The 27,426-nt window shown below is 41.9% G+C and overlaps 3 protein-coding genes and 1 long non-coding RNA gene across 4 annotated transcripts in view; all 4 read right to left on the bottom strand.

Moving 5' to 3' along the window:
• Positions 1 to 410: 410 nt before the first annotated feature.
• LOC125573711 lies at positions 411 to 13,214 on the bottom strand. The gene is made up of 3 exons (XM_048734420.1): positions 13,148 to 13,214; positions 1,135 to 1,462; positions 411 to 550 (listed from the first exon to the last, which is right to left on the bottom strand). The coding sequence occupies exons 1-3, from the start codon at positions 13,176 to 13,178 to the stop codon at positions 532 to 534; spliced, it is 378 nt and encodes a 125-aa protein (XP_048590377.1). The 5' UTR covers positions 13,179 to 13,214; the 3' UTR covers positions 411 to 531.
• LOC125573710 lies at positions 8,831 to 12,585 on the bottom strand. The gene is made up of 2 exons (XM_048734419.1): positions 10,954 to 12,585; positions 8,831 to 10,265 (listed from the first exon to the last, which is right to left on the bottom strand). Exon 2 carries the CDS (start codon positions 10,213 to 10,215, stop codon positions 9,547 to 9,549), a length of 669 nt encoding a protein of 222 aa, XP_048590376.1. The 5' UTR covers positions 10,216 to 10,265; positions 10,954 to 12,585; the 3' UTR covers positions 8,831 to 9,546.
• A 1,537-nt stretch (positions 13,215 to 14,751) lies between the features above and the next one.
• Positions 14,752 to 16,097, bottom strand: LOC125573709. Its single transcript, XR_007314188.1, has 2 exons — positions 15,406 to 16,097; positions 14,752 to 14,807 (listed from the first exon to the last, which is right to left on the bottom strand). It is a non-coding gene; the product is annotated as an uncharacterized LOC125573709 (long non-coding RNA).
• Positions 16,098 to 17,441: 1,344 nt separating this feature from the next.
• LOC5511426 overlaps positions 17,442 to 27,426 on the bottom strand; it is a 65,566-nt gene continuing 55,581 nt past the window's right edge. The window contains exons 11-22 of the mRNA XM_048734678.1: positions 27,176 to 27,324; positions 26,524 to 26,675; positions 25,248 to 25,386; positions 23,612 to 23,751; positions 22,644 to 22,944; positions 21,747 to 21,857; positions 20,489 to 20,706; positions 19,124 to 19,246; positions 18,831 to 18,901; positions 18,501 to 18,638; positions 18,231 to 18,330; positions 17,442 to 18,110 (exon numbers count right to left, since the gene is read on the bottom strand). Of these exons, the coding sequence (XP_048590635.1) occupies positions 17,997 to 18,110; positions 18,231 to 18,330; positions 18,501 to 18,638; positions 18,831 to 18,901; positions 19,124 to 19,246; positions 20,489 to 20,706; positions 21,747 to 21,857; positions 22,644 to 22,944; positions 23,612 to 23,751; positions 25,248 to 25,386; positions 26,524 to 26,675; positions 27,176 to 27,324 (1,756 nt within the window). The 3' untranslated portion in view covers positions 17,442 to 17,996. The remainder of the gene's footprint in view (positions 18,111 to 18,230; positions 18,331 to 18,500; positions 18,639 to 18,830; positions 18,902 to 19,123; positions 19,247 to 20,488; positions 20,707 to 21,746; positions 21,858 to 22,643; positions 22,945 to 23,611; positions 23,752 to 25,247; positions 25,387 to 26,523; positions 26,676 to 27,175; positions 27,325 to 27,426) is intronic.

Raw genomic sequence — 27,426 nt, 5'->3', positions numbered from 1 at the left:
TGTAGTTCTCGCAGTAACGATAACCTCTTTTAAGAGGGCAGAAATCCTGATCATTGGATCTTAGAATTTACTTTGATTAAAGAATGATTACAAAAAGTGAACTGGTTCTTGTTGAGAGCAAGAGAAAAGAACGAGAAAGCTTACAAGCGACCAAAGGAACTTAGACATTTTACAGTAGACTGCTGCGGTTTCAGTCGTGCATGTATTTTTTTTTTGTCTCCAAGACGGTCATGATTTTTTTAATCGTTGTATGCATTTTTTTCTATATAGTTTGAGCTGCATGCATTTTTTCTCAGGTTTTTCATCGTGTATAATTTTTTTTTGTTCCTTACCCACCCCTCCCTTCACTTTTCTAATGGCCCGTCCCACTCTCTGAGAGAAACTCTCTAATGAGATTAATAACGACGGGCTTGTTTGAAATGCTCTTTTTAATTGGATTTTGAATACATGGTTATCGTTGTTTTTATATCACCATTCCTTGCCCATTTGTGTTACTTTAATAGCGTGGACTTCCTGGTCATTGTAAGCCTGTCAGGTAGCCAGTCTCCGTCTGAAAATAATATGATACATCATCTTGTTAATAAAATGTCTCCCATTCCGATAATAAGTACTCAACATATTGTCCCTTCCTTATTGTACTGTCCTAGGGCCTGTGATCTCACCATCCTCGGGAATCCTGGTGGTCGAGGTTAGCGTAACGGGGCGAGAAACCAGGTAAACCGAAAAAGGCTTGTTTTGGGATTAAAAAGTGCTGTTTACAAAAGTGTAAACATATTTTTAGGGGGTGTAACACCCTGACCGGATGGCGGCTGGTCTAAAAATAATTTATTATCAGCGGGGTACCCCTGTCACATTAAGCGGATATAAACAAATCGAGAAAACAACTTTTCAGATTGTATCTAGTATATTGGCAGCTCATAGGCCTGAAATCCTGAAACTGCATTAGAGTCCGGCAACGATATCCCCCGGATAGACCAATTATGATTATCAGAGGGTCACTCATCATACCAGGGGACGGAATTAGGATATTTCTTTTCGAAGGGGGAGACGGGGGTGCCACGCCACCACATGATGTGTACCTGTCATGTGACTTAATTTTTTCCACAAGAAAAGGGTACATGAACTTCACCTTACAGTTTGAAACTGTAGACGTTGTTCGACCAGTGTTCTCCCACGCCGTTAACGCAGTTCTTTGCTGGTCCATACTTTTTGTAATTCCAATAAGGATCCACCTTGTCCCCCCAGCATTCTCCGTAGAACTGGACGCCGAACACTGTGTAGCCTTTATCTTTCGCATGTTGTGCGCACGCCTGGATGACGTAAGTCATGTCTGGCCATTTGCTCCAAACTATTTGCGAGCGGTGGTTGTGGAAAAGGTCTGGGAGTGCGCGGTTGGGCGCGTCATGGTCCTTCCAGCAACCGAGATGGTATAGCTTCCTTAAATTAATGCCTGGACCGTTTTCTATAGCACAGAATATAAATTTTTGCTTGAATCGTTGTTAACAAAGTGGGGGGATTACATTTGTGGATGATCATAGAGTACATTAGTGAGGGGATTACATTTGTGGATGATCATAGAGTACATTAGTGAGGGGATTACATTTGTGGGTGATCATAGAGTACATTAGTGGGGAGGATTACATTTGTGGGTGATCATAGAGTACATTAGTGAGGGGATTACATTTGTGGATGATCATAGAGTACATTAGTGAGGGGATTACATTTGTGGGTGATCATAGAGTACATTAGTGGGGAGGATTACATTTGTGGGTGATCATAGAGTACATTAGTGGGGGGATTACATTTGTGGGTGATCATAGAGTACATTAGTGGGGGGGATTACATTTGTGGGTGATCATAGAGTACATTAGTGGGGGGATTACATTTGTGGATGATCATAGAGTACATTAGTGGGGGGATTACATTTGTGGGTGATCATAGAGTACATTAGTGGGGGGATTACATTTGTGGATGATCATAGAGTACATTAGTGGGGGGGATTACATTTGTGGATGATCATAGAGTACATTAGTGAGGGGATTACATTTGTGGATGATCATAGAGTACATTAGTGGGGGGATTACATTTGTGGATGATCATAGAGTACATTAGTGGGGGGATTACATTTGTGGGTGATCATAGAGTACATTAGTGAGGGATTACATTTGTGGGTGATCATAGAGTACATTAGTGAGGGGATTACATTTGTGGGTGATCATAGAGTACATTAGTGAGGGGATTACATTTGTGGATGATCATAGAGTACATTAGTGGGGGGATTACATTTGTGGATGATCATAGAGTACATTAGTGGGGGGATTACATTTGTGGATGATCATAGAGTACATTAGTGAGGGATTACATTTGTGGGTGATCATAGAGTACATTAGTGAGGGATTACATTTGTGGGTGATCATAGAGTACATTAGTGAGGGGATTACATTTGTGGGTGATCATAGAGTACATTAGTGAGGGGATTACATTTGTGGGTGATCATAGAGTACATTAGTGGGGAGGATTACATTTGTGGGTGATCATAGAGTACATTAGTGGGGGGATTACATTTGTGGGTGATCATAGAGTACATTAGTGGGGGGATTACATTTGTGGGTGATCATAGAGTACATTAGTGGGGGGATTACATTTGTGGATGATCATAGAGTACATTAGTGAGGGGATTACATTTGTGGATGATCATAGAGTACATTAGTGAGGGGATTACATTTGTGGGTGATCATAGAGTACATTAGTGGGGAGGATTACATTTGTGGGTGATCATAGAGTACATTAGTGAGGGGATTACATTTGTGGATGATCATAGAGTACATTAGTGAGGGGATTACATTTGTGGGTGATCATAGAGTACATTAGTGGGGAGGATTACATTTGTGGATGATCATAGAGTACATTAGTGGGGGATTACATTTGTGGATGATCATAGAGTACATTAGTGGGGGGATTACATTTGTGGGTGATCATAGAGTACATTAGTGGGGGGATTACATTTGTGGGTGATCATAGAGTACATTAGTGGGGGGATTACATTTGTGGATGATCATAGAGTACATTAGTGGGGGGGATTACATTTGTGGGTACTCATAGAGTACATTAGTGTGGGGATTACATTTGTGGGTGATCATAGAGTACATTAGTGGGGGGATTACATTTGTGGGTGATCATAGAGTACATTAGTGGGGGGATTACATTTGTGGGTGATCATAGAGTACATTAGTGGGGGGATTACATTTGTGGGTGATCATAGAGTACATTAGTGGGGGGATTACATTTGTGGATGATCATAGAGTACATTAGTGGGGGGATTACATTTGTGGATGATCATAGAGTACATTAGTGGGGAGGATTACATTTGTGGATGATCATAGATTACATTAGTGGGGGGATTACATTTGTGGATGATCATAGAGTACATTAGTGGGGGGATTACATTTGTGGGTGATCATAGAGTACATTAGTGGGGAGGATTACATTTGTGGATGATCATAGAGTACATTAGTGGGGGATTACATTTGTGGGTGATCATAGAGTACATTAGTGGGGGGATTACATTTGTGGGTGATCATAGAGTACATTAGTGGGGAGGATTACATTTGTGGATGATCATAGAGTACATTAGTGTGGGGATTACATTTGTGGGTGATCATAGAGTACATTAGTGGGGGGATTACATTTGTGGGTGATCATAGAGTACATTAGTGGGGGGATTACATTTGTGGGTGATCATAGAGTACATTAGTGGGGGGATTACATTTGTGGGTGATCATAGAGTACATTAGTGGGGGGATTACATTTGTGGATGATCATAGAGTACATTAGTGGGGGGATTACATTTGTGGGTGATCATAGAGTACATTAGTGAGGGATTACATTTGTGGGTGATCATAGAGTACATTAGTGAGGGGATTACATTTGTGGGTGATCATAGAGTACATTAGTGAGGGGATTACATTTGTGGATGATCATAGAGTACATTAGTGGGGGGATTACATTTGTGGATGATCATAGAGTACATTAGTGGGGGGATTACATTTGTGGATGATCATAGAGTACATTAGTGAGGGATTACATTTGTGGGTGATCATAGAGTACATTAGTGAGGGATTACATTTGTGGGTGATCATAGAGTACATTAGTGAGGGGATTACATTTGTGGGTGATCATAGAGTACATTAGTGAGGGGATTACATTTGTGGGTGATCATAGAGTACATTAGTGGGGAGGATTACATTTGTGGGTGATCATAGAGTACATTAGTGGGGGGATTACATTTGTGGGTGATCATAGAGTACATTAGTGGGGGGATTACATTTGTGGGTGATCATAGAGTACATTAGTGGGGGGATTACATTTGTGGATGATCATAGAGTACATTAGTGAGGGGATTACATTTGTGGATGATCATAGAGTACATTAGTGAGGGGATTACATTTGTGGGTGATCATAGAGTACATTAGTGGGGAGGATTACATTTGTGGGTGATCATAGAGTACATTAGTGAGGGGATTACATTTGTGGATGATCATAGAGTACATTAGTGAGGGGATTACATTTGTGGGTGATCATAGAGTACATTAGTGGGGAGGATTACATTTGTGGATGATCATAGAGTACATTAGTGGGGGATTACATTTGTGGATGATCATAGAGTACATTAGTGGGGGGATTACATTTGTGGGTGATCATAGAGTACATTAGTGGGGGGATTACATTTGTGGGTGATCATAGAGTACATTAGTGGGGGGATTACATTTGTGGATGATCATAGAGTACATTAGTGGGGGGGATTACATTTGTGGGTACTCATAGAGTACATTAGTGTGGGGATTACATTTGTGGGTGATCATAGAGTACATTAGTGGGGGGATTACATTTGTGGGTGATCATAGAGTACATTAGTGGGGGGATTACATTTGTGGGTGATCATAGAGTACATTAGTGGGGGGATTACATTTGTGGGTGATCATAGAGTACATTAGTGGGGGGATTACATTTGTGGATGATCATAGAGTACATTAGTGGGGGGATTACATTTGTGGATGATCATAGAGTACATTAGTGGGGAGGATTACATTTGTGGATGATCATAGATTACATTAGTGGGGGGATTACATTTGTGGATGATCATAGAGTACATTAGTGGGGGGATTACATTTGTGGGTGATCATAGAGTACATTAGTGGGGAGGATTACATTTGTGGATGATCATAGAGTACATTAGTGGGGGATTACATTTGTGGGTGATCATAGAGTACATTAGTGGGGGGATTACATTTGTGGGTGATCATAGAGTACATTAGTGGGGAGGATTACATTTGTGGATGATCATAGAGTACATTAGTGTGGGGATTACATTTGTGGGTGATCATAGAGTACATTAGTGGGGGGATTACATTTGTGGGTGATCATAGAGTACATTAGTGGGGGGATTACATTTGTGGGTGATCATAGAGTACATTAGTGGGGGGATTACATTTGTGGGTGATCATAGAGTACATTAGTGGGGGGATTACATTTGTGGATGATCATAGAGTACATTAGTGGGGGGATTACATTTGTGGATGATCATAGAGTACATTAGTGGGGAGGATTACATTTGTGGATGATCATAGATTACATTAGTGGGGGGATTACATTTGTGGATGATCATAGAGTACATTAGTGAGGGGATTACATTTGTGGGTGATCATAGAGTACATTAGTGGGGAGGATTACATTTGTGGATGATCATAGAGTACATTAGTGGGGGATTACATTTGTGGATGATCATAGAGTACATTAGTGGGGGGATTACATTTGTGGGTGATCATAGAGTACATTAGTGGGGGGATTACATTTGTGGGTGATCATAGAGTACATTAGTGGGGGGATTACATTTGTGGATGATCATAGAGTACATTAGTGGGGGGGATTACATTTGTGGGTACTCATAGAGTACATTAGTGTGGGGATTACATTTGTGGGTGATCATAGAGTACATTAGTGGGGGGATTACATTTGTGGGTGATCATAGAGTACATTAGTGGGGGGATTACATTTGTGGGTACTCATAGAGTACATTAGTGTGGGGATTACATTTGTGGGTGATCATAGAGTACATTAGTGGGGGGATTACATTTGTGGGTGATCATAGAGTACATTAGTGAGGGATTACATTTGTGGGTGATCATAGAGTACATTAGTGGGGGGATTACATTTGTGGATGATCATAGATTACATTAGTGGGGGGATTACATTTGTGGATGATCATAGAGTACATTAGTGGGGGGATTACATTTGTGGGTGATCATAGAGTACATTAGTGGGGGGATTACATTTGTGGATGATCATAGAGTACATTAGTGAGGGGATTACATTTGTGGATGATCATAGAGTACATTAGTGGGGGGATTACATTTGTGGGTGATCATAGAGTACATTAGTGGGGGGGATTACATTTGTGGGTGATCATAGAGTACATTAGTGGGGGGATTACATTTGTGGATGATCATAGAGTACATTAGTGGGGGGGATTACATTTGTGGATGATCATAGAGTACATTAGTGGGGGGGATTACATTTGTGGGTGATCATAGAGTACATTAGTGGGGGGATTACATTTGTGGATGATCATAGAGTACATTAGTGGGGGGGATTACATTTGTGGGTGATCATAGAGTACATTAGTGGGGGGATTACATTTGTGGATGATCATAGAGTACATTAGTGGGGGGATTACATTTGTGGGTGATCATAGAGTACATTAGTGGGGGGGATTACATTTGTGGGTGATCATAGAGTACATTAGTGGGGGGATTACATTTGTGGATGATCATAGAGTACATTAGTGGGGGGATTACATTTGTGGGTGATCATAGAGTACATTAGTGGGGGGATTACATTTGTGGATGATCATAGAGTACATTAGTGGGGGGATTACATTTGTGGGTGATCATAGAGTACATTAATGAGGGATTACATTTGTGGGTGATCATAGAGTACATTAGTGAGGGATTACATTTGTGGGTGATCATAGAGTACATTAGTGAGGGATTACATTTGTGGGTGATCATAGAGTACATTAGTGAGGGATTACATTTGTGGATGATCATAGAGTACATAAGTGGGGGGGATTACATTTGTGGGCGTAACAGGGGTGGTGGTTTGTACTGACTGAGGCGGAGTATACAGTATACGACATCGTCTAAAAGATCGGGGGGGGGTGAGTGATCACATTTATTGCAACTTATCGTTTCTTACATTTAAGGCTGGAATTGAGGGTGAGGGTAGAGATAAATGAAAGCGTCTTGGAGAGGTATGGTGGGTAGTTTTTTTCGATAATTCCAATCGAATATCAATAAAGCATCATGACAATGGGGGGATGATCGACCAGAATAGAATAATTGTGCGCAAGCAAAGAATACCATACCACTTCCCTGAGCGAAAGCCAAGACGAAGGCGTTAACGAGGACAAGCGCAATCAAAACAAGTCTTGAAACCATGTTGACTTTTCGTTCAAATGGTGAAGAGTGCTTCCAATGGATCTCTTTATATAGGCTACATAGATGATTGTAAACTAAATTTTATAATTAATTTTGACAATCCATTTTCTCGTTATCTGTATTAGTTGCTTGGCTGAGCGACAACGAATATTAGCAATTTATTAACTGATCCAGTTTTTCGGTCGTTAACTTCGAGTTTTGCAGCAATATTTTAACGATAGCAGGCGGCTGGCCGCGAAAAGATCATATTTTTATATTCTCTGGCTTTTAATGGTTAATATTTCTTTTGAAAGTTTATAGCACAATTATCAATAGTACAGCACAAGTGTTTTGTATCCCTTTCGTGTCTACTCAAACCTTATAATCCTATAAAGGCCCGTTATTCTAAGATTGCTCTTATTAGAATAAACAGATTAAATAGATAGATAGTAGATTACGGATTTTGAAAGAGAATCACGGAGGATCTATTGGAAATTAGACAAAAAAAATACTAATCCAAAATCACAGATTTCCGATTGTTTGAGTTAGAAACTAAAAAGAAGAGACTCCCCTAAAAAGCGAAAATAGCGAATTCCAGGGTATCAGTGTTTCAAAACTTTCAAAGTTTACCCCCCATTTCTCTTCAGTTAACAAAGACTTAGATTAGCCCCTTCTATATGCTAGTAAAGTGCTGTATGTTGTTATTCTAGTAAAAGTACACACTGGGGCAAGCTTGGCTAATACCGTCGATAAGGGCTCTCAGACATACTTCACGACTGGGTCTTATAATTCGGAATCTTTTACAGAGTTTTTTTGTAATAGCAGTCCTTATCTGTCCGGATCTTTTTAGGGGCAGAAGGCTTGAGTAGACACGAATGGTGACAAAATAACTGTGCTGTACTATTGACAACTGCACTTTAAAACTTGGAAAAGAAAAAAAACTTCTCATTATTTATCTAAAGCAAAAATAAAAATAGCTCTTTTCGCGATCATCAAAGCAACTTAAATGTTATCTTAGCCTTGCGCTATCTATTTTTGATATTCGCCCTGCCACTGTTAACTGGATGAGCACTTCGTGAGACCTTAATTCCTCAAGTATGAAATTGCATCAGAGCTATCGTTAATATCGGGCTTTCAGGTAGACCTCAAGAAAATTAGAGATATTAACGGTCAACACGAACAGACTAGAGCCTTTTTATAAGATAACAGTTAATAAATTGTGTTATTCCTCTAGGTAACAATCTTTTTCGTTATATCTGAGATAATCTAGACGGAATCTTTTACAAGTTTTCTAATAGAAGTCGTAAATAGCGGATCTTGGTAGAAGGTTTGAGTGAACTAAAGAAAGACAAAAATACTTGTGATGTTTTTAATAATTGCACTTTAAAACTATCAAAAGAAAAATTTAAAGATAAAATAAATGTATTTTTTTCGCGATCATCAAAGCAACTTAAGGCCCCTCGCGGGTAATTGTTTTTAAAGCTTGTTTAGAAGCCAGTTCAAAGCTTGTGATCGATCTGACCTTTGGTGAATATAATCACCAAGGTTTCTAGTTTGCAAATTCTGAAATAAAAAATAGGATATTAATAATCGGCGAGGCCCGACGCACGTGCACAAATAAAATCGCAGTTTTGGTACGCAGGGTTTGGTACGCATTCTAAAAAACTGTAGTTGCAAACCACTCCATTTTGCGTATATGAGGTCAGTCCAACTTGATGTCTTACATGACAAGCGGACAACCGAATCGAATCCTTGAAAATATTCAAAAACACCGAGTGCCAATCTAACTCTACTACTAACTTACTATTCCGTATTTCCAAGGAATCGATTCGCTTGTTCGCTTTTCATATGAGCCAATGAGTTGGCATCATTCACTCCATCAAGGGCAGCACGATCGAGAAGGGGTTGGCTATTGGATGCCCAAGACCGTAAGTTGAACTTGGCTTCAGTCATGACACTTCTTGATTCGTTATAGTAACTCAGGGCCTCTTGATGTGTTTCACAGCCGGTGATGATGTTGTCAACATAGAGATTGTCCCTGATGTCCTGTGTGACTGGTGTCTTATGATTATCAAGGTGTGTTTTGAAGGACAGCATTCAGCATAAAGGGGGAGCTCGCAGAGCCGAAAAGGACCGACTTGAAACGGTAGGTCTGGAACTCACTTTCGGGGCAACTGGGATCGGAGAGCCATAGGAACCGGGTCATGTCGCGGTCAGCTTCGCTGAGACGTGCATGGAGGAAAGCTTTTTCTATATCAGTAGAAATTGCAATAGGGTGGGCGCGAAACCGCACTAAAATCGAGCCCATGTCTGCTAGGTAAGGTGAACCGACCTCTAGGCAGTCGTTCAGACTTGGGGTCGAGGGGGTCTGGTGACAACTACAATCGAAGACAATAGGAATGGGCGTGGTCGATGACTCCTTTTTTACATGGTGGTGGGGTGTGTGGTGGGCGTGGTCAGACGGGTCAGGGTTGCTAACCTTCTCAATGAACCCTCTGGCCTCTTGTTCCTTGATGATGTCGTCATAACTCTTCATCAAATCTGGTGTCTGGTGAAGTCGTCGTGCGGTAGCCCTTGTGCGTCTCTCGCAGATACTGAAGTTAGTTGGGAGAGGGGCGTGCTCTTCCTTCCATTGAAACCCAGCAATGTATGTGCCGTCTTCGTCTCTAGTGATCGAGGTGGCCTGGTAATTAGTCAAGAAGTTCTTCTCAGGGGGGTCAGCATCGGGTGATATGCCCATTGACTCTAGGGACCAAAATTGCTGTAGATCAAATTCATCTTCTTGGTGGGCTGAAATGTGAAATATATTAGTCACATTGCCCTGCACCCCCCTGGCCCTTACAGGACCAGATAGTAGATAGCCCAATTATGGACTGCATAGCTGTGGGCCCCTCTTCCCCTCGGATAATCTTATCTTGTACAATGTCCCAGTAATGGTCAGCACCAATTAACAAGTTGATCTCGAAATTACCACTGGACACTGGGTGTGCTAATTTCAATCCTTTCAGGTGGGACATGTTACTGACATCTGTGTGATGTTTGCATTGCAGGGGGGTGGCTATATGTGGAACAACAAACACCCGGAGAGGAATCCTATCCCCTTGCTCACTGATTACTTCAACATTTGTAACTTCTAGTCTCCTTAGGGAATGTTCTGTTGCCCCTAAGGCAGACATGGAGATATTCTCCCTTGAAATAGGCTTTGCACCGAGTTCGTCAGCGAGATTCTTAGTAATGAAGGAGCGTTGCGCGCGCTCATCGAGAAGTATGTTCACCTCCCTGCTAGTATTCCCAACCCTGACATGGCTTACGGCAGTTTTTAAAAGTATTGGATACTCATGGGTGATGCCATAGGGGTGTGCTGGTGCTAATGTGGTATGAACCGACTGGGATGGCTCTGCTTGGGGTGAGGGCTCCTTGTTCCCAGGGTGAGGACCTTGCCCTTTGTCTCTCTCACAAATTGTGGTGTGATGTTTACCTCCGCATTGACGGCAGCGAAACTTCGAGGTGCATTTGGAGCTGATATGGGAGGATGAAAGTCAATTACAACAGAGCCTCAGCTTGACAACCATGTCCTTCCTTGCCTTAGGGTCAGAAACGGTGGCGCAGTTATCTGTACTGTGCTTCCCTTTACAGTAAACGCACTGAATGACCTTGGGTTTGCCTTTCCCCTGGGGATGAGGCCCCTTTACCCCAGTAAAGAATGAGGCTGTGGGTGTAGATTTCGAAAGGAGGGGGGATCCTGCTTCTAAAACCATAAGCTCATGCTTAAGAGCTTCCCTCAGACCTTGTATGGTCCAGTCCCCCCCCCTTGTTGTATCCTGGCTAGGTTGCGCTTGGTTTCATTAGGGAGCTTTCCTAAAATAACAGGAATAAGGAGTTCCCCAAAGGAGTCTTGGGACTTGCCAAGGGCTTCTAGTGCCCTTATATTGGTTTCCAATGCATCACAAAAGGGGCGCAAGCTCTCAAGATTGCTTTTGGGATATTGCAGATCTAATAGGGCAGTCATATGAGCATGAGTGTGTTTGCCCAAAACGTTCCTTGAGAGTGGCCAGTGCCTTCACATAATTATCCCCTGAAATTAGGTAGCCCCCAATTGCTTGCTCTGCCTCCCCTGAAACCTGGGCCTTTAGGTAATTAAACTTGTCTACATCAGCCAAGCCAGACTTGCTGTGAACAGCTACATTAAAGGAATCCCAGAAGGTCATCCACTCCAACGGGTCCCCACTAAAAACGGGCAAGTTCAGCTTTGGGAGACGTGTGCTATAGGAGTTGAAGTTACTTGCTTGGGGAATAAAAGGCTGATTGTTGGGGTGAGTAATGTTTGGGGGCGGGAAAACTTGAGTTGTGTTTGAGGGTGGCACGACTTGGGTTGGATCTATATTGGTTGGATTTTGAGACATGGAAGAAGCGCTTTGGGGAGAGGATGTTGAAGCGACAGACGGCGGAACGACGGGGGAGGGAGTATTAACACTCGGTACATTGTTATTGTTAATGATTACACTTAGCTTTGCAATCATATCTGTGATTCCTTTCTGGATTTCCTCCGTTTCCATTATTTCCTCCTCCAAATCTTCAGGCTTCTCAATTTTCGGGGCTAGGATCTCATCTAAGTCTGTTGCGTTGTGTTTTTCGCCGATGCGAGTTCTAGTTCGGTAAACCCGCCATCTTTGTTAAAAACCTCCTCGGATTTTTTCATTAACTTCGTAAGATGACTCCTGTGGCCTCGCCGAGAGGCAATTAGACGTTGCAGCTCCTCCATCCTGGTCACGGCACCAATGTATCGGCGTGTTGGGGGATTAAAACTACGATTAAAACTTCGGAAAGAGTGCTTGTCTGAATGGGTTTTTTAATGAACTGAACAAATCCCTCGTGGGCTCATCAATCACGTGACATCATGTCCACAGGGAACCCAATAACAATAATAACGATAATGTCAATCTATGAATGTCAGTTATATATGAGTTCAGACACTTGAAGAGAAGCATAGAAATAGATAACTACGAGTTTGGTTGTTGAATGGAAACGACCAGAATCCAGCTCGAAATACGAAAACTTGGAAATGATAAGATAAAGCGGTGCTCTCTTCGGTAGGTACTATGTGTTTACAGTGCCGTACATTACTATTTTTGGTTATATCGATTTACCTACTTATTATGCAAATATTCAAAATGGCCGCGCGGAGTTTGAAACTTGAATTTGTTTTGTTAGCGAGACGTCGCATCGCAAAAATCGGCCAAAACAGCAAAATATCCTGCTCTATACCAAGTTTGATATTTGATTGATGAGTTCCTGTGCTCGAAAGTAAAATATCGTTTGGGAAACCTTTTCAAATTGAGCGCTTTTATTGGAGACTGCCGTAAAATCGAACTCTTTTCGTAATGTTTACGTTTAGAAAAAGAGAAATATGAGTGTGATGGACCAAATTCTACGGCTTAGAACCTTGACAGGACTAAACTAGGATAAATGAGGATCATGGCATACTAAAACAATTTTCACCACAAGCCGAAACGAGTGCCCACAGGGTATGGTGAAAGTTGAGAAGAGCGGAGGTTGAATTGTAAGGACGAAAGTGCGAGTCAAGGCCCAACGTCTATACAACAGGGAAAAATCGCCGAAGAATAGGTATGAAAATTCGTGTCAACATTTAGTCGAAAAACATTTTACCCTACCCTTGTCTCTCGGGGGTTCGCTTCTTATCATTCTTTAGCTAAATGTCTTGCCCTGCGACCACCACAACAACATGGGGGGGGGGGGGGGGGGGGGCACTCTAGCTGTAAACATGACTGTTGGTTCCGACAGATACGAACATTTTATCCCAAAAGAATGGAACCGCGCCACCCCTAAGAATATACCTGCATCTGAACTCTATACCCAAAACTCCATCAAGAATAGATAGCCCCCCCCCTTTCCCCCAAAAAAGTAACCCAAATCTGAGTTCTATTCGTAAATCATACAAAAGCTTGAAACTTGCCAGTCCCGTAAAAAAGTTTTAGAAGGAAAATTTGCTTATCAAATTTTATTTATTTTTATTCCCTTTTATAAAAAAAAACTCTATCCTCCTCGCCTCCAAGGCCCTAGTCATCAAACCTGGTACAATTTTACTTCCTTGTCTTCGCACCTTGTGTGAGCACACCACATGTGACATTCCCTTAGTCATCACAACCTCACTCCCCTTACCATGCATTTCTCAACCTTGAAATTTACACTCTATGCCTTTTCCTATTTGTCTGCACACACCATAAAATAGCCCTCCATTACATAGCCACTCGAACCAGTGCCCCCCTCTAAAATCTAATGCTAGAGGGGCATAATATGTTAAAATAAGCATTTGCGATAAGAACTTTTTGATGAATTAGCCCCCCTCCCTACTCATCCTCAAAAATACAAAAACCTGAATTCTATACATAAAATATACCAAGCATAGAAACTTACCTCCCAAATAAATAACCAAACCTAAATTCTATAGCCCAAGCATACAAAATCTTGCTATAAGGGAGCTTCAACTCTCAGATTTGCTTATTAAATAAAATCAATTTTATTCCATTTTTATAAAAAAGACAACAAACAAACTCTGTGCAATAGGCACTGAGATAAAAAATGCTCCTGAAGTATCAATAAATATTAATATTTATTTTCCATACAGTATGATATCTATGACTGCACAATCATACTCCTAGAATCTCCATGGCCTAGTAATCAAACCTGGTACAAGAGGGGTAAAAAGAAGGGCATAATATGCTAAAATAAGCATTTGCGATAAGGACTTTTTGTCAAATTAGCCCTCCCCCCCAAAAAAAAAAAAATACCCAAACCTGAGTTCTATACATAAAATATACCAAGTATAGAAACTTACCCCCCCAAACAATTACTCAAACCTATATACCCCAAACATATAAATTCTTAATATCACTATAGTTTTAAAGGGGATCAAATCAAATTAATTTAATTCCCTTTTTATAAAAAAAAAAAGACCCTTTGCGCATATAATAGAGACTGGCGAGAAAAAAAAATAAGCCTGAAGTATCACCAAATATGAATAGATATTTTCCATATGATATCTGCTCTAGTGAAGCTTGAAGCCTCTGTTACCCAGGGTATGACTATACTCCCATTCTCCTATTATCTCCAAGGCCTAGTAATCAAACATGGTACAAGTTTACTTCATCTTCACAACCTGTGTCAGCACCCCCAATTAGACATACCCTTAGTCACCACCCCTTTTCCCTTACCATGCATTTTCCTCACCCTAGTTTACACTTAATGCCTTTTTCCATTTGTCTGCACACACAATGAAATACACCCTCAATGGCTCTAACTTGGTGTTAGAACCTGTGTATTAAGCACGATTTGTGTCATCATGAATCATGATGAAAACATAGCTGGATACAATGAAGTCCTTTGGGGATGGTTCTGACACTGAGGTATACATACACCCCTCATTGAATAAGCACATTACATAGCCCCTTAAACAAGTGCCCCCTCTAGAATCCATTTATAAAAAAAATCCATAATGTGAGCATTTGTGGTAAGGACTTTTTTACAACGAGTAATAGCAAACTAATGCAGCAATGAATAATGACTGCTATCCCTGAGATTTACTGATCATAGCAAATCTATTTATTCCAGGATCAAATATAAACATTTAAACAGTACTTTCATGTAGTATCTTTAAATTGCATACAATAAACAGTGACTCGCGGCCAATCTGTATACGATTAAGCTTCATTTTTTTTAATGAGACTCGCTGCCATTATGTATAAGATTCATTTTAGTTTCAATATCCCAACTAAAATTTTTCTTGGAGTGTCTTCATTCCGAGTGCGAAAGCAAGATAAATCCAGGGAAATTTTGTGCATTTGTATGACTTGATGAAACGTACAACTAGATAATTGGTGATCCATGTTATAGCCTGCTAGCAGTGGCTTACCCTTCCGCGTTCATTACAGTACGATTCGGTGAAGTCGTAAAAAAAACCCTGCAAATGAGGTCTGTTGCCGATGAGAAACAACACAAATAGGGTATATATGACGCACTGAGTCGGTGAAATCCCTGCTTAAACAGATAAGAAGAAATCACTGCTAGCAGAGAGTTAAAAAGCGGCGTTCAACATGATTTTCCCGATTCAACGGAACCGTCATTTTGTTTTCCCACTCTGAGTTGAGGCGTGACCGCGTAAGACTGGGCATAGTAATACTTATCTCTGATTGGTTAATCAGATTGTTTATCAAATATAACCAAAAATGGTAATGTTCCGCACTGGTTTATGTGCTTTTAAGCTATTTTTGTCAACTTGCAGTTATTTAAGTGCGGGGAAAAGTAGACTGAGAATGGCCGAATTCGCTGTTTACGACTGACTTTTAACTACAAGTTTTATCGCCAAATGTCAAGATTTACAGCAATAATACAAACGACAGTCTCCATTCTTATTTAATTGAATTAACCTAGGATAACATCAAACACAAGTTTAATGGAAGGACTTACACTATTCTTGTATGTGGTTTGTTTGCTTTTTGTTTTTCGTTTCTTTGCAGGAATTTTACGTGTTTTTCTGCAATTTGAGTCCCAACTCTACACTAAAAGTGGCCGGTCAAAGAAAACAGGACTATCACTTTCTACGCTGACCGGAAGATGCTTATTTTGCTTGTCCAGATTCGCAGAAAAATTTCTCAAACCAATCTTTTTGCCGTCGATTGCCGACTTTTTGTGGGACCATATGGCTGTTATTGCATCGTCTCTTTCCTTATTGGCTATTCGTGCGCGCGTGATTGACATGTCGGATCTATGAATTACACGCGCGCCATGTCGATTCCGAATCTGGCTATTTTTAGTAACCACCACCCCACCACTGCGCGTGAGGATTTGCTCCTTTTATTTTGTCCTACTCCCCCGCGGGTTGGGTGTTGTTGTTTTGCCAACTCGATAAGAATGAAAAGAGATCATGTAAAATAACTCGGAAGAAGAAAACAGGTCTAAATTAAGTAAGCAAGATTGGCAAATATACTCACAGAAAGCTAAATCCCTGAATAGTTTGACTGTTTTGTTTGTCTGAGCGGCGAAGTCAAGTGAAGAAGAAAGAAAAAACCGACGAACGATAAAATGGCTGTGATACCGCGTTTGATTTAAATCCCGACTCCAGCTTGTATAATAACAACATAATAATATAACATATAATAATAACAACATCAAAGAAGTACAGTAATATCTCCCTCATTATTTTCTCACTATTACAAAAAGCTCAGATTGCAAAAAGCTCAGCTTGCTGGCTTTGATCATCACAAAAATGCATTCCCTCGCTACAAGGATAGTTTTATGAAATTTATCTTTCTTGGATTCCTTCTCATTTCACCGGAATATTCACAAAAATCAATATATTATCTAAAGTCTAACTTACAGATTTCGTTTGACCATTAGGAAAATAATGAGATGAAAAACCACGAAGAAGCAGCAAGTTAGAGCGAAAACGGTGTTTGAAGCACGAGGTTTTCCGCTCTTGATTTTGAATGAAGTCTCGTTTTCGAAATCTTGCAATCCTCGAAGTACTACATACCCTTAATAAACCGCAACTGCCCCTATCCTTGATGCTAGAATGAAATTTTAGATGATATTTGTGCAAATAGGGTCGGGTTTTTTTCGGTTTCCAAACACAAAACAGCGGCAAACAACAAGATATTAATGCCAAAGCGCGGGGGTAGGGTGAGTAAAAATGCTCACGAGCAGTGGTGGGGCGGTGGTTACTAAAAATAGCCAGATTCGGAATCGACATGGCGCGCGGGTAATACCAAAGTGTCCCTCTCTTATCTTTTGCTCTCTTGGTCCTAGAGAATCGCCAAATCGCAACCGGGATCAATCCCTGGCCAATGACCTTTATTTTCTAATTGTTTTCATTCACTCCTCAGTGCTTTTTCGCAAAATTGTAAAAAAAAAATGGACCCTCGCCCCTGTTTTCAAGTCCAACAATACCAGTCAAGTTCAGCTACCTCTGACTCAAATCGGTAGCTGGAATTTATTTGTTTTGGCTTTGGCTTCTTGCTCTTCTAGAGCATGGTGGCATTTTCCGTGTCTTTTTCTGTGATTACTTATTCCCCATGATGACCCTACATCCATTTCCCGTGTCTTTTTCTGTGATTATTTTTTATAAAAGTAAATTATTACTGGTTCACCATAATGAACCTACAGCATGGTGCCATTTCCCGTTTATTGTTCTGTGAGGAAACGATCGTGGACATGGTGTAATTCAGTGAAAGACGGCGAGATGTTATGTGAATACACAAAAATTATTATTATGGCGGCAGCTCAGGAACAACTACTTCAAATGACTACTCGGCCAAAGAAATATGAAGAGATATGACAACCACTTCAAATGACTACTCGGCCAAAGAAATATGAAGAGATATGACAACTACTTCAAATGACTACTCGGCCAAAGAAATATGAAGAGATATGACAACTACTTCAAATGACTACTCGGCCAAAGAAATATGAAGAGATATGACAACTACTTCAAATGACTACTCGGCACTACAGCATGGTGGTATTTCCCGTGTCTGGTTCTGTGAGGAAACAATCGTCGACATGGACTTCATCGTACGGTGTTCCCGCCCTGTTATCTTCTGGAAGAATCTCTTCGTATCCCTGGTAACGGAAAGCCAAAGTATTGGGTACGACAGGGTCACGTGGGAAGGAGGCATTAACGAATGCTACGTCGGCACAGTGATTGACAATGGTGGCCCCGCCCCTAACAGATTATCTCACCGCTTTCGCTCGCAGGGTCTCCTCCAGTCGACTTACGATGTCAGAGAAGGCGGGTCTGTTTTTGGGTTCTGGATTCCAACACTCGTACATGAGGGCGTACCTGGAAGAAAAAGTCAAGAAAAGTCTTTCTTACAACCATGTCTTGTCAGTTTTCGCCAATTGGTCAACACCCAAGAAACGTTGCTTCACAATCATATCAGTGTCGGAAAATAAACCTCGTATAGGTATGTGGAATTAGGGATTTTTAAAAATATTGGAAATCCAACTTACAGTTCCTGTGAGCAACATGACGGTTTTTCTAATCTGTATCCTTGCTTTAGCCTCTTCAAGATCTCGACGCCCGACATCCCCGCATAAGGCATTAGTGCCCCGCTCTCCATCTCCCATAGCAACACACCGTAAGACCACCTACAGAAACAATAAGGAATATGACCAAAACAATCATGCAGGAATCCAGGAACAGTGAGACCACCTACAAGAACAGTCATATATAACACAGGATCAAAACAATTATGTAGACATCCGGTAAGACCGGGGAAACTTCTCTTATACGTACATTACTACGGTACTGACCAACACTAGTGACATTACTAGACTCACACGTCTGATTTCGTGGTGTAGGTATAATCTTCCAGAGACTCGATAGCCATCCAGCGAACAGGAAGAACGCCCTGCAAGAGATGGCGTGTCTCGATCTTTTGCCCAGAAATGACCCAGAATTGACGATATGTTCATATTCAATGCCCTGTGTAACTGTTTATCAGAGATTGCATTCTCCCATTTCACAGCACAGAGAATGTTTAACAGCCATTATCCACCAATATTCCAAGCCCTGGCTAATTGTTTATCCGCGAAACAAAGACAAACAAGAAAGCTGATTTCTCTACACTTACCCCTGTTGTGTTATCGTACGCCCCGCTTTCGTACACATCACGTGACAGTCCAAAGTCCGATACCATAGCAACGTTATCAGCATTCAAAATAATGTTCCGAGCTGCCAAGTCGCGATGAACACACTGAGAAGGGGATGACACACGTCAATCAAACAAACGTCAATCAAGCACAGGTCAATCACCCATGTCAAAAACATGTCACTTTACACACAAAAAGATCACTTCAATTTCACACGTCAATAAGCAGACGTCAATCATGCACATAAATCACACACGACAATGAGATAGATTGTTAATAGATAGATAGTTAGATATAGATAGATAGTTAAGTTTATTTAAATCAATTGCAGCATTAAGCTGAATTACTGATTACAGCGCTAATAAAGAAAATTTGAAAATTTAACGGTCACAAATCCTGAAAAACGATTTGTACTGTACACTTAACAAAAGCTTGTTCCACTAGATCTAAGAGCATAATTATGGTCAACTTTAACTCGACATGATGAAATGAGTTGGTATAGCGGATTATTTTTCTTGATATTTGAAACAAATTTCTGGCAGTTTCCCTGCGCAACGACAACTTGTTAAGAGTTAACGTGGCAAGAGCGTCATCATAGCTGACTCCTGGAATGATAATACGAAGTGCCCTTTTCTGGACATGCTCTATAGCATCCGATAGATAACATGGCAGGTTTGCAAAAACCGGACCAGCGTATTCCAGAACGGTCTTATGAGCGAGCAGTATACGATTACCATGTCCCCTATGGGCACTCCGCACTTTCTTAGGGCTCTCAATGCGTAGAGCCTGCAGATGGCTTTTTTGACTATATAATCGAAGTGCAAGTTCCAAGACAAGTCGTTAGATATGTATACACCGAGGAGCTTGAACGACTTCATGGACTTCATAAGAGCACCACCCGTGTAGATTGGACGACACACGCAGCTATTATAGTGAAGAAAGTTAACCTCCATGGCCTTACATTTAACAGGATTGAGGGACATGTTGTTTTCGCAGGCAAATGACTGAATATTGTTTACAATAAAGTTAAGGACAGATGGAGAGTGTCTAGGAAGCGCCGAGTTGACTATATGACTTATAGAAAACTGGAACGAGTAGTCTAATTGCTTTAGCATAAATCTACACACATGCTACTTTCAAATAAATCACGATTTTAATAATTATCAGTAATAAATAACCGCTTTTGTCGCGAAAAGCAACACTATTTCGCTACTCACTATCTATGGCTCAATAGATAGTACAGGAGCCAATCAAATTGCGAAATTCGTTATAGTATGTTAGTGGATTTATTCTAACTTAAATTATTGTATATCATAAATTTACCATTTTTCAGCTCGTTTACCTACCTTCTTTTTCTCCAAATGTCTCATTCCTTTAGCGATCTCGTACGCGAATTTGAGCTTCTCCTTCTCTGTCATGGGGGCCCCTTGTGTTTTCTCGGTGACGTTTTCGTAGGAATGGATCTTGTTCTCTGTATTCTCGTATTCAGCGACTGAGCGATGTTCTTTAATGTAGTCGAGGAAGCAGCCGTTTTCAGCAAGTTTGACAACAAGCCACAATGGACCTGTAGTAGAACATTGTTAGCAATAGACTGGGACAACAAGCCACAATGGACCTGTAGTAGAACATTGTTAGCAAGTTTGACAACAAGCCACAATGGACCTGTAGTAGAACATTGTTAGCAAGTTTGACAACAAGCCACAATGGACCTGTAGTAGAACATTGTTAGCAAGTTTGACAACAAGCCACAATGGACCTGTAGTAGAACATTGTTAGCAAGTTTGACAACAAGCCAAAATGGACCTGTAGTAGAACATTGTTAGCAATAGACTGGGACAACAAGCCACAATGGACCTGTAGTAGAACATTGTTAGCGATAGACTGGGACAACAAGCCACAATGGACCTGTAGTAGAACATTGTTAGCGATAGACTGGACTAGCATCCTTCGCAGGCGTCTCGAGTGATTTGGGAAAAGGCTTTTATTAGACTTCGGGCATCCTGTGGCGGGTTTAAGAATAAGTGGGGGCCTGGGTTAGAGTGAAAAAGGGACCGGCTTCGGTCCATCTCGCCACAGGATACCCAATTCATAAAAATACTGAAAACGTTAAGAACAAAATTCGAGATACCTGCAGAGGCAAGACTAAACATAAAGTTTGTTTATTACATTATTATTGTTTTAAAGCTTGGTGGTGGTGTAGATGTTGATACAAATCCTTCTATTGTATCTCACACTTCTGTCACGCCATCAGAATATCACACTTTTGTCACGCCATCACCATATCAGTCACGCTATCAGTATATCACACTTCCGCCACGCCATCATTATATTATGCCTCCGTCACGCCATCAGTATATCACACTCCCTCACGCCACCAGTATATCACACTTCCGTCACGCCATCAGTATATGACACTTCCGTCACTCCACCAGTATATCACACTTCCGTCACGCCATCAGTATATGACACTCCCTCACGCCACAAGTATATCACACTTTCAAAACCAAACCATCAATGCGGCAAACTTCCGTCGCACTATCAGTTTATCACCCTACCGTCTCACGCCATCAGTATATCATACTTCCGTCACGCGCTATGACTCACCATTGACAGTGCATGCTCCAAGCAGACTGACGATGTTCGGGTGGTCCCCTACTAACGCCATGATGGCGATCTCGTTACACAAGTCACGCAACTCGCTCTCTGTGGGGTTTTCTGAAGAAAAGAAAAAAAACCACGTGGTGGGGTAAGAATATCCCTTGTGTTCCATGGAACCACGTGGCGGGGTTAGAATATCCCTTGTGTTCCATGGAATCCCGTCATTGGGTTAGAATATCCCTAGTGTTCCATGGAACCAAGTGGTGGGGTTAGAACATCCCATGTGTTCCATGGAACCACGTGGTGGGGCTAGAATATCCCTTGTGTTCCATGGAACCAAGTGTTGGGGTTAGAATATCCCTTGTGTTCCATGGAACCACGTGGTTGGGTTAGAATATCCCTTGTGTTCCATGGAACCAAGTGGCGGGGTTAGAATATCCCTTGTGTTCCATGGAACCACGTGGTGGGGTTAGAATATCCCTAGTGTTCCGTGGAACCACGTGGTTGGGATAGAATATCTCTTGTGTTCCATGGAACCAAGTGGCGGGGTTAGAATATCCCTTGTGTTTCATGGAATCCCGTGTTGGGGTTCGAATATCCCTTGTGTTCCATGGAATCCTGTGGGGGGGCTAGAATATTCCTTGTGTTCCATGGAACTACGTGGTGGGATTAGTATATCCCTTGTGTTCCATTAAACCGCTTGTTGGGGTTAGAATATCCCTTGTGTTCCATGGAACCAAGTGGCGGGGTTAGAATATCCCTTGTGTTCCATGGAACCACGTGGTGGGGTTAGAATATCCCTAGTGTTCCGTGGAACCAAGTGGGGGGCATAGAATATCCCTGGTGTTTGGTGTTGCAGTTTTGGAAACTTAGATAAAAATTGTATGACGATCTCTAGATCACCTTTCAGCATCTTGACAGCGCACGGCACGATCTCAAGCACTTTCCCTTTCTCTTCCTCCGGTTCCTCGGTTTTTCTTCCCTCCCCTATCCTTTCGTCCTTCTCATCTTTATCTGTCGCTTTTTCCCTGATCTTCAGAGACGCTTTCTTGACGACTCCAAACGCACCCGAGCCCAGCTCCCTTTCGGTGGTGAGATCGTCACGTGGTATCTCGCACCATTCCTTCACAACTCCCTCCAGTCCAAGTAAGGCGAACACGTCACTCGTGCTCTGATAGTGGTCCTCGATGGCTTCACGGTTTGCCTGTAAACACAAGAGTGGCGTTAACTAAGCTCCTGTTTAATCACAGGTAGCCCAGGCTCTGTCAATGAGTAATTTGAACCACAGGTAGCCCAGGCTCTGTCAATGAGTAATTTGAACCACAGGTAGCCCAGGCTCTGTCAATGAGTAGTTTGAACCACAGGTAGCCCAGGCTCTGTCAATGAGTAGTTTGAACCGGCTGACCGTTAATAGAGAGAATATATAGCGCTGTTCGGTGAAATTCAGAATTACTTTATCGAACAGCACTAAAGCGGCCCCAAATGCACTCTAAATCTCTTAAACGTGGAAATAATAGACGACTACAAGTACTACATCACGTTGGATTGAATTTATTACATTTTTATGGAAGAATTCTTGCACAAAGTAACAACTCCATAACGGTCAATGAGTCGGTCGGTTCAAATAACTTATTGACAGAGCCTGGGCTACCTGTTGTTTAATGATACGGCCCGAAGAAAGAAAATACCCCGTATCTACTACGATAAATTAAAAACACACTTTATGAAAAAAGCCGAATTATCCATTTAATATATTTTTATTAATCTTGGACAAAGATGAGTAGAAGTGGTCCCAAAGCCTAACATTTGGCTGACTGAGCCTATGCATGGGTCTAAGCTGAAGTATTCTCATTCCACCATTGTACTCCTACCTTTTCGAGTGCAAAGGCATCTTCTAGTCTCCTTTTCTTCTCCCGCCATCGCCATAGCAAAACGGAAAACGAGACGGCGATGGAAATGAGGATAACCACAGGGATCCCGATGCCCAGGATAAGGGCTGTGTTGGGCTTTGCTGTGAACAGATAGAAAGATTCATCCCACTCATCCCTACATTGTCCAAAATTACCTTGCTACCACAGGGATCCCTATGCCCAGGATTTACCAAGCTGGCTCGTGACTGTGATCGGCTAGTTTAACCTTCAGTCGTGACTGTAATCGGCTAGTCTAACCTTCAGTCGTGGCTGTAATTGGCTAGTCTAACCTTCAGTCGTGGCTGTAGTTGGCTAGTCTTACCTTCGGTAGTGGCTGTAATTGGCTAGTCTAACCTTCAGTCGTGACTGTGATCGGCTAGTCTAACCTTCAGTCGTGACTGTAATCGGCTAGTCTAACCTTCAGTCGTGGCTGTAATTGGCTAGTCTAACCTTCAGTCGTGGATGTAATTGGCTAGTCTAATCTTCAGTCGTGGATGTAATTGGCTAGTCTAACCTTCAGTCGTGGCTGTGATTGGCTAGTCTAACCTTCAGTCGTGACTGTAATTGGCTAGTCTAACCTTTCAGTCGTGGCTGTAATTGGCTAGTCTAACTTTCAGTCGTGGCTGTAATTGGCTAGTCTAACCTTCAGTCGTGGCTGTGATTGGCTAGTCTAACCTTCAGTCGTGGCTGTGATTGGCTAGTCTAACCTTCAGTCGTGGCTGTGATTGGCTAGTCTAACCTTCAGTCGTGGCTGTGATTGTTTTTTTCTAACCTTTAGTCATAGCTTTGATTGGCTAGTCTAACCTTAAGTCGTGGCTGTGATTGGCTAGTCTGACCTTCAGTCGTGTCTGTGATTGTTTTTTTCTAACCTTCAGTCGTGGCTGTGATTGGTTATTTCTAGCCTTCAGTCGTGCCTGTGATTGGTTATTTCTAACCTTCAGCCGTGGCTGTGATTGGTTATTTCTAACCTTCAGTCGTTGCTGTGATTGGTTATTTCTAACCTTCAGTCGTGGCTGTGATTGGTTATTTCTAACCTTCAGTCGTGATTGTGATTGGTTATTTCTAACCTTCAGTCGTGACTGTGATTGACTAGTCTAACCTTCATTTGTGACTGTGATTGGCTAGTCTAACCTTTAGTCGTGACTGTGGTTGGCTAGTCTAACCTTCAGTCGTGACTGTGATTGGCTAGTCTAACCTCCAGTCGTGACTGTGATTGGTGTTCCAGAAGTTCCGTTTCTGTGTACCGGAAGCTGTTAAAATTATTAGTTTATGATCACCAATTATGTAATATGTAATTAGTAATAGCATCGGGTATCATTGTACCAGGCACGGGGTGAACTCGTGAGGGATTGTAAGACAGATTGTGGAGAGATAGAGAGCGGATTCGAATATAGGGAGAAGAAAGTCGGAGATCGTGAATTCAGAGTGTCGTTTGGTTCGAAACATTACCAATAATTTGCTAGTCTAACCTTCAGTCGTGACTGTGATTGGCTAGTCTAACCTTCAGTCGTGGCTGTAATTGACTATTCTAACCTTCAGTCGTGGCTGTGATTGGCTAGTCTAAACTTCAGTCGTGGCTGTGATCGGCTAGTCTAACCTTTAGTCAAGGCTGTGATTGTTTCGCTCTTCTTCTCCCCGTGTGAGTTGTGTGCAGCTACGCATATCTTGTACTCGCTCGCAGATTCCAGATCCTTCAAGTGAAACTCTCGCGTCTCTTCATCTACCAAGCCTGCCAGCTTGGAATTGAAATAAAGGTTATATAAATAATTTAAGAGGGGGGGGGGGGGGGTATTCGGTCGGTCGAAGTAGGTGTATATTCGAGTAGGCACTTATTCGAGCCATTAGGGTATACACGAACCTCATGGATTCCCGAGTGCGAACCGTAGATGAAATAGGTGACACATACATTTGAGATAATGCTGCACAACGAATGAGAACATAAGCCACGCACCTGGTATTCTAGGCTTGACGTGGCTCTCTTGAACACCACGGTATATTTATCATTTTGACTACTAAAAAGCCACGCAGCTGGTATTCCAGGCTTGACGTGGCTCTCTTGAACATCACGGTATATTTATCATTCTGACTACTAAAAAGACACGCACCTATTCTAGGCTTGACGTGGCTCTCTCGAACATCACGGTATATTTATCATTCTGACTACTAAAAAGCCACGCAGCTGGTATTCCAGGCTTGACGTGGCTCTCTTGAACATCACGGTATATTTATCATTCTGACTACTAAAAAGCCACGCAGCTGGTATTCCAGGCTTGACGTGGCTCTCTTGAACATCACGTTATAGTTATAATTCTGACTACTAAAAAGCCACTCACCTGGTATTCTTGGCTTGACGTAGCTCTCTTGAACATCACGGTACATTTATCATTCTGTCTACTAAAAAGCCACGCAGCTGGTATTCTTGGCTTGACGTGGCTCTCTTGAACATCACGGTATATTTATCATTCTGACTACTAAAAAGCCACGCACCTGGTATTCTAGGCTTGACGTGGCTCTCTTGAACATCACGGTATATTTACCATTCTGACTACTAAAAAGCCACGCACCTGGTATTCTTGGCTTGGCGTGGCTCTCTTGAACATCACGGTATATTTACCATTCTGAATACTAAAAAGCCACGTACCTGGTATTCTTGGCTTGACGTGGCTCTCTTGAACATCACGGTATATTTATCATTCTGACTACTAAAAAGCCAAGCAGCTGGTATTCTAGGCTTGACGTGGCTCTCTTGAACATCACGGTATATTTATCATTCTGACTACTAAAAAAGCCACGCAGCTGGTATTCTAGGCTTGACGTGGCTCTTTTCAACATCACGGTATATTTATTATTCTGACTACTAAAAAGCCACTCACCTGGTATTCTAGGCTTGACGTGGCTCTCTTGAACATCACGGTATAGTTAGTGATAGTGTAGGTATCGGAGTGGGTCGGTGCCTGCCATCGTACGTTAAGTGAGGTCGTCTCAATTTCCACGGCGTGGATATTTCTAGGCGGAGGTGGCGGACCTTACGAGAAAAAATATTTTTATCATCGTCACCATCATCCTGTTGTTAATTATAATTATTTTGTAATAATGATCTTTATCATCTCCCTTGTCTTCGTTTCTTATGGACGATACAGGCTGTCTTCCCTGTCACTAACGGACAATCCTAATCCAATCATCATCATGCACCATCATCATTAGGGTGATTTAGATCCACAACGCCGGCAAGAGGACGCCACCTCGCGCACGTTCTATTGCGCGCACGATGATCTTTGCCGGCGTCTCGTCAAGAAGAAGACGCGAAAATACATGAAATGCCGTCCTGAACAGGACGCAACGTCGGCCAGAAAAGCGTGCTGCGCTCGCAATCGAACGCGCGCAAGGCGGCGTCCTCTTGCCGGCGTCGTGGATCTAAATCACCCTATTATCATCATAGTCATTACAGCCATCATTACTATCTTCTTCGTCATTATAATCATCTACCACATCATCATTCCTCATTGACCACACAGCTTGTCTTACCTATGACCCGCGTTTGATTGACAGACAAGTCCCCCATTCGCGGCACCGTTACCATGGCTCCCACCACAGCCTCCGAAACAGTCTCTGCGTCAGTCAGTGACTGGTTAAACCCGGCCGTCACGTCAAAATAGACTTTTACGCTGCCATTCCTGTAAAGAATGTTATCTTAAAAATAATTTCGCATTCTTTCTAAACATGCGAAATAACTTAATAATAAACATAAGAGTGTATTTAAGCAAGCAGAGAAGAGA

This window comes from Nematostella vectensis, chromosome 11 (genome assembly GCF_932526225.1).
Source record: "Nematostella vectensis chromosome 11, jaNemVect1.1, whole genome shotgun sequence".
Taxonomy (NCBI): Eukaryota; Metazoa; Cnidaria; class Anthozoa; order Actiniaria; family Edwardsiidae; genus Nematostella; species Nematostella vectensis.
The sequence above is the reverse complement of the archived record's forward strand: the minus strand, read 5'-3'. Positions and strand labels throughout refer to the sequence as shown.

What these genes read in the sequence shown, in the direction of transcription:
- LOC125573711 (XM_048734420.1), bottom strand. Translation starts at nt 13,178, where the DNA reads ATGATAAGAAGCGAACCCCCGAGAGACAAGG. An exon ending in CGAACCCCCGAGAGACAAGG is followed by an intron (nt 1,463 to 13,147) that starts GTAGGGTAAAAT and finishes TCTGTGCTATAG; the next exon opens with AAAACGGTCCAGGCATTAAT.
- LOC125573710 (XM_048734419.1), bottom strand. Translation starts at nt 10,215, where the DNA reads ATGGGCATATCACCCGATGCTGACCCCCCTGAGAAGAACTTCTTGACT.